The following is a 10,000-nucleotide window of genomic DNA, read 5'->3' on the forward strand; positions in this document are numbered from 1 at the left end:
TTATGTGGCGAGGCTCGTTGCGGTCTCTCAGCGTGGGGAAAACTCCCGCGTTCTGGGGATTTACTATTTGAAGTACTTGTCCGCATCCCGCTGCTCACTTAAGGCCTCCTCACAAAGCTTAAGTCTATACATAGTGTGAAAATCACGCTTGCACCCCGCTATTCACCTCAAGAGTACATCACTAAATCGCTGTTTACCTCAGACAGTTTCACGAAGCTTAAATTTATTATATATATATATATATATATATATATATATATATATATATATATATATATATATATATATATATATATATATATATATATATATATATATGAGATATGCCTGCATCTCGCCATTCACCTCACACAAGCTCGAAAAACTCAAGTCTGTACGCACTGTAGGAGTCATACATGCATCTCACTGTTCACCTCACACATCCTCGCGAAACTCAAGCTTATACACACAGTAGAAATCATGCAGATAGTTATTCTAATGGCTAGGGAACTCTAGCACTCAATGCCTTTCATACACGGAGACGAGAGAGCCTGAATTCTACTACCCCTTAGTTCCTGCTGGCTGGGCAGGATACAAGCACAACTATTGTCACGATTACCCGAGTATTGTTTGCTGGTATAAAATCTCGCTCTTTGCAGTCTAGTAGAAGAAGCAGAACGAATCAGATAGAACATTAAATTACCCTGCTGCATCTGTGTGTGTGTGTGTGTGTGTGTGTGTGTGTGTGTGTGTGTGTGTGTGTGTGTGTGTGTGTGTGTGTGTGTGTGTGTGTGTGTGTGTGTGTTTGTGTGTGTGTGTGTGTGTGTGTGTGTGTGTGTGTGTGTGTGTGTGTGTGTGTGTGTGTGTGTGTGTGTGTGTGTGTGTGTGGAGAGCTGTATATAGAAAGGACGTTGTTTTTCTTGACGCTTTCTCCATTCCTCCGCCGCCTCAAGGGAACACCGCTGGGAGAATTTGAAATAATGTTATCCTACAGATTTGTCCAACTAGAAGGAGGAGAAGGCGGAGGAGGAAGAGGAGGATTTAAGCAAATGAATGTGGTAGATGTAAGAGAAGGAGGAGGAGGAGGAGGAGGAGGAGGAGGAGGAGGAGGAGGAGGAGGAGGAGGAGGAGGAATTTGCAGAAGCCTTTAACGAAACCAATTCTCGAGGGTCTTGTGAGCGAGGCGGAGCTGAGAGGCGGAGGGACGAGAGGGAACAAGAAGCCATTGCCTCTATTACTTAACGAGGACAAGCAATCCAGCGCACCTGCCCGCCACTCCTACTCCTTCTCCTCCTCCTCCTCCTCCTCCTCCTTCGGCTCTTGGTCTTCCACCTCCTGCTCTTCCCAGCGTCAAAGGAGGCAAAGACAGAAGTACAGTGTCGTATTAATGTTTCCATGTATACTTTCCAGGTTCCAGAGGTTCTGCTGCTCTAGAATATTAGTATCGAGGGCTGACTGGTGTTCAAAAGCCGCCCAAAGTGGTCATGCCAGTACCACACGATGTAGGATAATGGTAATGGTGGTGGTGGTGGTGGCAGAGAGGTAGTGGTGGTGGTTGTGGTGATGGTGGTGATGGTCGAATTGGCACTAGATATGCTTATGTAATCTAGCTAATGGTTCTGGAGGTGGTGATGGTGATGGTAGTGGTGGTGGTGATTATGGTGGTGGTGCTTACCTCCTACCACCACCACGACCACCATCGCCACCACCATCACCATCACACAGGCTGCCACTCTTTTTGATGCCGCAGCGCTGATGAGATATATTACTCCCTCCTCCCTCCCCCTCCCTATTGGTTGTGAACCCTTATTACAGGTTTCATTAATATGTAGGTAAATTGAAAGGGAAATTACCTTACTCTCATTCTCCTCGTCTCCTCCTCCTCCTGCTTCCTTTTTTACTCCTCCTCTTCCTCCTGCTCCTTCTTTTCTTCCTACTCCTCCTCTTGCTTCTTCTCCTCCTCCTCCTCCTCCTCGATTGAGTGTCCCTGTGGAGGTTCAAGAAGCTCGATTTCAGTTCAAAAGAGTTGACGATACACACGCTGACGGTGCACAGGCTGACGGTACAGAAGCTGACGGTGCACAGGCAGACGGTACAGAAGCTGGCCCTGAAGATACAATAGCTTACAAGATTTATCATATTCTCTTCTTATTACAAACCATCTATTTATCTATCTATCTATCTATCTATCTATCTGTCTATCTATTGGGCTATCTGTTTATCTATTTATCTATCTATGTATATATATATCTATCTATTTATCTACCTATCTATCTATCCGTCAATCATTACTTCACACAGGACATTTATATTCCCGATTATCAAAGCTTCCAAATCTCACAAAACTAACCCGCAACACGAGCTCCTAAAGAAAGAAAACAACCATCGCATTCATTTCCTCTTTCCTCTGTGTCTAATTACAAGCCTCATTTTCAGAACTTGGCACATTAAAGTCTAGTGATTCGGGGACCTGGAGTGTTGGCCCGGCAGGCACCTGTTGCGCCAGACTGTGGGAAAACGTGTCGTACTGCTCCCACCCCACGCCGTCTGTTGCCGCCCCTCGTCGATATCCTGCGGTCCCTTCATTCTTGGTATAATATGGCCGCTATTCACCCGCTCTGAGCACAAACTTTTTCTCCTCGCGTGCCTCGCCTTTTCATTGCCTATCAGGACTCGGGGAGCGATTAAACGCCACAATGCTACAGTGGTGCGTCTGAAAATTTTCATAGCCCTACCAAATGAAAAAAAAAAAAAAGTACCATTGGCTGTAGATTGTCTTCCACTGTATCATCCTCTCCAGTTGTCCTCCATAACTCAGCACGAAGGAGGGAAAAATTATCAGACTTTCCACAGTCAACATTAAGTATGTACATAACTATTAAAGCACAGAACACTACCCTTGCATGGTCTCGTAAAATTCTTTAATCCTCAAATATCACACTTGCATGGTCTTAGAGAGGTCTTATCTCTAATTAACATCAGGTTTGTACAGTCTTGAGAAAGTCTTCAATCCTTCCAACATCAAAATTGTGGGGTCTTAAATAGGTTCTTCCTGCAAATGTACGCTTGCATACACTTGAAAAAGGTTTTAATTCCCTAATCGCGATATATAAGGAAGAAAAAACATTTATCTTAAAGCGTAATGCAATTGTAATACATGAAAATTTTTCATAATTGACACACACTTGCAGAAATATTACATTACTTACTGTCTGCGATTCTGTGCCCTGAAGCAAGTTAGCATTACAGAAAACTATCTCAGAGACGCTCTTGATTACTACCAAGTAATAAAACTTCAAATTCATTGAAACAATTAGTAGTAGTTAGCAGCGTACCAAGGAGAATTTGCGTGCGTCTTAAGAATTCAATATGAGAGAGAGAGAGAGAGAGAGAGAGAGAGAGAGAGAGAGAGAGAGAGAGAGAGAGAGAGAGAGAGAGAGAGAGAGAGAGAGAGAGAGAGAGAGAGAGAGAGAGAGAGAGAGAGAGAGAGAGAGAGAGAGAGAGAGAGAGAGAGAGAGAGAGAGAGACTGAAAGTATGACGTCAACTTACAGATTCCATGGACACGGCAGTCCAGACACAGCGTTGTGCATCAAAGCGACAAATAAGGATCCTCACTCCGTTCAAGAAACACTCAGGCACGATATTCACGGCATTTGAGCTCCAGCCACTACTCGTGTTAGGGGTTCCGTCTATTGATTCTTTTGATGTTTGTAAAATCCGAAATATTCCGAAACACTGTGCCTGTTCTCTGCCTCCCTCCGCCAGCGGCACTTCCTAATTAAAGGAACATGGTTGAAGTTCCACTAATATCTGTTAATAGGGTTACGTTTGGGCTCAAGGGTCAGAAACTTCGAACCTTAAAACTTCTACAGTACACGTACTACTCTACATATATTTTTTTCTTTTTTTTTCTTTTTTTTTTTGCGGGGAAGTCGGAAAAAAGAAGCTGAGGTTTGAAAGTGAACAAGGCATATTCTATTTTTAGTCCTGATAGGGAAGAAGAGGAAGAAGAAAAAGAAGAAGAATTGGACAAGAACAAGTCAAGTGATGGACAAAAGTAAGAAAATCGAAAAACATCAGGGAAAAAGAAAATCTAAATATGAAACAGAGACCGAAAGCAAGCCAAATCCGTCTACATGAGGAGGAGGAGGAGGAAGAGAAGGAGGAGGAGGAGGAGGAGGAGGAGGAGGAGGAGGAGGAGGAGGAGGAGGAGGAGGAGGAGGAGGAGGAGGAGGAGGAGGAAGTGAAGGAGACAAACAGCAATTAGAGATCAGAAGAGAGAGTGTGGCAGGAGGTTGTGAAATAGAATGCTACCCTACGGTGATAATGATCATGTAAGGTGTTCTTTTTAAAGTGGAAAGGAAAAGATCCACTAATACTCTTCCAGAAAGATGTGACTCTTACACAGAGAAACTTTCCTGTCAGGACTGAGCCAATAGGTGCAACAGCTGTGAGTTCAGTTACTGGTGCTTTCTTTAATAACAAAATGGATATGACTTCAATCAAATCTGGAAGGCGCCAAGGTGGTTGAGGTAAAGATATGATGTTGTCAAGTCCTGAAATATATTTGGAGTAAATTTATTGTCAAGGTTGATGTTTACACAGTCATAAAGAATTCTGCAGTGTTAATAATACTTCAGAAAAGGCGGTTTTACGTTACTATTTAAATGGTAGTGAAGTGTCACATTTTACTGGAAGCCATGGAACTGCTGAAGGAGGAAATATTTCTTATCGAGAAGTAATTTGCCGTGTGGTGCCATAGGGTTTAAGATTTTCTGAGCATTATTATTAGATAAAACTCGATTACTGTAACCGAACTACATTTCTTTATTTTTATTTATTTATTTTTTTTTTAAGTCAGCGTATGGTTCAAGAGGAAGTACTTTTATTAATAAAAATAATCCAGCAATTATTGTGACATGGCGCCCTGAGGCCCAAGAGTTTCACAGTCTAAAGGTGATTCACGTAAGTGCACGCATATATCTTTGTGGAGAAAGACCGAGGCCTTTATTCTGAACCAGCTCAGAGCCTTATCTTCATTGCTTTTACTGGCTAGAGAAGAAGTTATTGAAATTTTAGCTGGCTCTAGAGGAAGATAATAAGATTTTAACTAGTTCTACAGGAGATTATAGAGATTTTAACTGGCTGTAGGAGGTTCTGATATTTAATCTTGCTCTGGAACAGTAGTCCCCAAACATACGCGCCACCACAGGGGAATGAGGAGAATACGGAAGGGGGGAGACGTGAAGTTCAGAAGTAATCGTTTAAAAGTCATATGGTAAAATTACTCCAAGAACAAGTATCTCTCTTTACACTCTTTCAAAGCAGCACCACCCATTAAACTGAAAGAAGCTGTGGAAGCTATAAAACACGTGCAATAAATTTTTCATTTTAGTATTATGAAAATTCGAAATATTGTGCGTGCCATATCTTCGCAATTCATATTTAGTTTGCAGAAGATTCCACATCGTACTTTTTGTTACTTACTGGAGGACGTTGCTTTACCTTTCATTGAAAATTCAAGTTATTATTTACGTGTCATATATTCATGTTTCTCATTTATCTTATAAAACTGTGTATATCTTTGCTTCAGTCTTTTACAGACAGAACTGTCTTTCCGTTTCAGTATTATGAGAACATGAAATATTACGCAGGTGTCACGTCTTCATGTTTCATTACCAGTTTATGAGATTGAAAGTATATTGGTTTCATTTCTTTATTGGAGTAAGTGTCTGTAGATTTCAGTACTATAAGAGGTCAAAATATTATGTATTGTACCAAATCTTGATATTTTTGTATTATATTCAACTTCTGGAACTTTGCGTATCATAGTCAGTCATTTACTGGATTTGTTGTATGTTCTCTTCAGTCCAAATATGATATGCCCTATTTTAAAAATTACTTTGTTTTTGGAACTGTCCGAGTACACTTTCGTGATTTTTTCTTTTTTTCCTTTTCAGTAAATGCTGATTAAAATGCCTCGTACCTGTATCATTAGCTTATTTTTTGTTTTTATCCAGGTATAAGTATGACAATAATATCTGCGACAAATACTGCTATAAGAAAGCGTCCCTCAATCTGAACAAACACGACAACAGTTCTTAATACCATAAAAATCTTGCAATCCTGAATAACAAAATGAACTCTATGAACAGGACATACAGGAGACGAGAATGGCATTAATTTTGAAGATAACTTGAAGTACTTGTCTTGAAATGATCTCAGTCGTAGGAAAGAGAGATTTAATGATTACCTGAAATGACAACTTGTGGAAAGGAGGAAAAAATGAGAGAGGGAAAAAAAAAAAGAGAAAACTAAATCGAGCATCCCAACAGTTGAGAGAGAGAGAGAGAGAGAGAGAGAGAGAGAGAGAGAGAGAGAGAGAGAGAGAGAGAGAGAGAGAGAGAGAGAGAGAGAGAGAGAGAGAGAGAGAGAGAGAGAGAGAGAGAGAGAGAGAGAGAGAGAGAGAGAGAGAGAGAGAGAGAAGCAATAGAGACAGAGACACAGAGAATAAAGTAAGGAGAAAGAACCACACAGAGAGAAGGAAAGAGAGATAGAAGAAAAGATACAGATGGGAGGAAAGGAGGAGACGGGGAGGGAGGAAGGGTCGCGAAACCAATTTCAGATTCATTAGACTTACCGACAGTTCTCATTAGTGAGTTTTCTACTGTTATAAAAACGAACCTGAATATTTTTTCCCTCGGTTAGAGTGACTTGGGAGCGACAACAGGCGACCGACCACCTGCCTTCCTTCCTCCTTCCCCGGCTTGAATTGATACGCTAAGTCTGCGCCGATCCAAGATAATTATTAAAAAGACCAGAAAGGACCTGACTCACTGTGGAAGGGGGATACTGAGCCGTAGGAATGAAAGGAGATCGCAGATTGATAGGAAAGAGAGAGAGAGAGAGAGAGAGAGAGAGAGAGAGAGAGAGAGAGAGAGAGAGAGAGAGAGAGAGAGAGAGAGAGAGAGAGAGCTTATTCATACTTTTCTATCATTGTAGGTACTTGAATTATATGATGAAATAGGTAAGACATTAAATGAAGCTCTTGAGGGGAAATGTATTTAAACAAATAAATAAAAAGGATTAACAACAGGAAATCTCAAGGACTGAAGACATCGAGGTCGAAAATAAAACGGAGGAAAGAAATCGACGGTAATAAAAAAACAACAACCAAATATTCATCATAAGACTAACAATAATTTCTCTCTCTCTCTCTCTCTCTCTCTCTCTCTCTCTCTCTCTCTCTCTCTCTCTCTCTCTCTCTCTCTCTTTCGGCTTACCAGCGTCTCTCTAATATGCATAATTCCCAAGGATGTGAACAAGAACATCCTCTCACTCACACACACACACACACACACACACACACACACACACACACACACACACACACACACACACACAAAGGCAGCAGGGTACCGACACACAGACAACAGAGTGGACAGTTACAGAGAACACCTGTCATTACGTTCCCACCGACTGTCGCTCAGTAGGTAAGACAGGTGCCTCGTTCATCAAGGTTTTACCACCTGCGGCACCTGTGAACACAACTGTGCAGCCTCACGACCCACACACACACACACACACACACACACACACACACACATACTCATAAACAATGATATACACACACATTCAAGCCGATGGAATCTCATTTAAAGCAGTGAATTAGATATAATGTTAATGATAATAAAGAAGAAAAGTTATGGAGAAGGAAAGGTGGGAGGAGGAGGAAGAGGAGGAATCAGAGGCTGCTATATGTGGGCTTAATGCCTTCTTGTAGCTTCCCTTATTTTTTCTTTGTTCTTATGTTCTTACGAGGAGGAGGAGGAGTAGGAGGAGGGAGAGAGAGAGAGAGAGAGAGAGAGAGAGAGAGAGAGAGAGAGAGAGAGAGAGAGAGAGAGAGAGAGAGAGAGAGAGAGAGAGAGAGAGAGAGAGAGAGGATGCTTGAGAAAGCTTAGCAGGAGAGATGAGTACGTGCGTCACGCAGCGTTGTCAACGGGATGTCACCGTGGAGAAAGGGAAACAGGAAACGCTCTCACTCCCTTCAGATTAAACCAGTGCTGCCCTGCCCTCCCTCCTACCCCTTCCTTAACAGACTCCTCTCTCTCTCTCTCTCTCTCTCTCTCTCTCTCTCTCTCTCTCTCTCTCTCTGACCAAATAAACAACTGGCACAATGTTCTGAGCGTCAAGGCAGCGTGCACCTCAGAGCGGGTTGTACTGTTGTCCCATAGAAAAAAAAAGTCCAAAGTCTACGCCAAGATTCGAACTCCTGTCTTCCTGCATTGTAGTCAAAAGTACTAATGCTTCTAAAACATTACAGACATTGAAGTAATACAGAGAAGAAATCTAGTGATACTTTAAAGGCGCTACCCAGTAATGTCCCTCTAAAGACTGAACAGCTCACCTCACCACCTGGTATGCGTCTACAAGTCACGGATCCTCTTGCTGTTCCTGTGATTTGCTGGCTTTTGCCTGTCTTTCATCTCAGCTCATGTCTCGTTAAAGGAAAGCGTCCTGTACCTGGAAAAAAAAAAAAAAAGAGATGAAGGTATTTTTAATTTCACCTCACGTGTTATTAAATGAAAGTGTTTTTTTCTGCTCGGGAAGGTAAAACATTCATTTTAACACAACAGTTACGCGCACTAGGCAATGTCCAAAACTTAATCTATTTTTTAATTAGCTTTTTTTTTCTAGTTATCAGAAATGATTTTTTTTTTTCGTGGTTTGTACGTATTTTGTTTAGTCTTCTTTTTCGAATCACTAAGTGCTTCATTTATTAATTTTTTATCATTCCTATTTTGCTTGTACATTTATTTATTTACTTTTTCCAACGCCTTAATATCTGCGGCTTTACTATTGCACACTGTCAAAAGAAAACACGAAAAAAAAAAGAAAAAATAAACATCTACAACAACAGAGAATAAAAAAAGGACAATTCAGCATAAACGTTACATTTCCTTTTCATTATACAAATTGAACGAATTCACACGACGAATGAAAAATAGAACTTCATAATATTCGTAATAAAACCTGCATCCTCAAATCTCTTGGGAACTTAACTCGGCTACTTTTAACTGGCCCTATAAAGAGGAAGAAAAAGTGAACACCAGGAAGGGGAAGAGGTGAAGGCACGTGGGTGAAAACAGGATTGTAAGGAAGAGTCCGATGGAGTGAGAAGCTAAAAAAACAACAGAAAGAATCGAAAAACGGCGGAAAGAGAGAGAGAGAGAGAGAGAGAGAGAGAGAGAGAGAGAGAGAGAGAGAGAGAGAGAGAGAGAGAGAGAGAGAGAGAGAGAGAGAGAGAGAGAGAGAGAGTGTGAAGGGGGGAAAGGATGAGATAATACTGAAACTCTCTACAACGGAAATTAGAAAGAATCTGAAGGTTGTTTTCATGAGTTCACAGTCTGACATTTTCTCACCATCAACAGGAAAATTACGACGAGAAACCGATTAAACATCCCCGTGGCCTTTGAAAAACCGTCAGTACGAGAGCCTAAATCCTTTAAACACACGGTTCGATGCTAGTCCGAGTGACTTTCAGCGAGGTGAGTCATGAGCGAGTGTCCGTGAATGAAATTATCTTACTTATTACCTTAAGAAGATTATCAGTATGTGGAGGCGAGAGACGAAACTCCATGGAACTGAAAACAAGGTGTACGAGAGTCGCATGCCTGATCAGGACGGATTTATCCAAGTGGTATTCGGTAAGAGACTCCGAGAAGCATAGCAAGTCGGTGATCGGGAGGCAAGGTGTACAGGAATGAACGCGGCTTGCAATGAGACCTTATGCAGTTTGCTGAAAGAAATGGGGGAGAGTATGAGAGAGAGAGAGAGAGAGAGAGAGAGAGAGAGAGAGAGAGAGAGAGAGAGAGAGAGAGAGAGAGAGAGAGAGAGAGAGAGAGAGAGAGAGAGAGAGAGAGAGAGAGAGAGAGAGAGAGAGAGAAACTTACAGCGATTTAATAATTTACTAAAACTTTAATCAAAACAAAATACAGAAGCAATATATCTAAATAAACA

At 41.5% G+C, this 10,000-nt stretch overlaps 1 protein-coding gene across 3 annotated transcripts in view; it reads right to left on the reverse strand.

Moving 5' to 3' along the window:
- LOC135104451 (high affinity cGMP-specific 3',5'-cyclic phosphodiesterase 9A-like) overlaps positions 1-10,000 on the reverse strand; it is a 209,027-nt gene that overhangs the window by 88,303 nt on the left and 110,724 nt on the right. For 2 of the 3 annotated variants that reach the window (XM_064011901.1, XM_064011902.1), the window contains one exon: positions 8,388-8,503. Coding sequence is in view for 1 of the 3 variants with exons in the window: in XM_064011900.1 (XP_063867970.1) it covers positions 1,833-1,843 (11 nt within the window). In the remaining 2 variants the exon portion in view is untranslated. Of the gene's footprint in view, positions 1-1,832; positions 2,110-8,387; positions 8,504-10,000 lie in introns of those variants that run through there. The other variant, XM_064011900.1, reaches the window with a different exon arrangement.

The sequence above is a fragment of the Scylla paramamosain genome, chromosome 10 (genome assembly GCF_035594125.1).
Source record: "Scylla paramamosain isolate STU-SP2022 chromosome 10, ASM3559412v1, whole genome shotgun sequence".
NCBI classification, from domain to species: domain Eukaryota; kingdom Metazoa; phylum Arthropoda; class Malacostraca; order Decapoda; family Portunidae; genus Scylla; species Scylla paramamosain.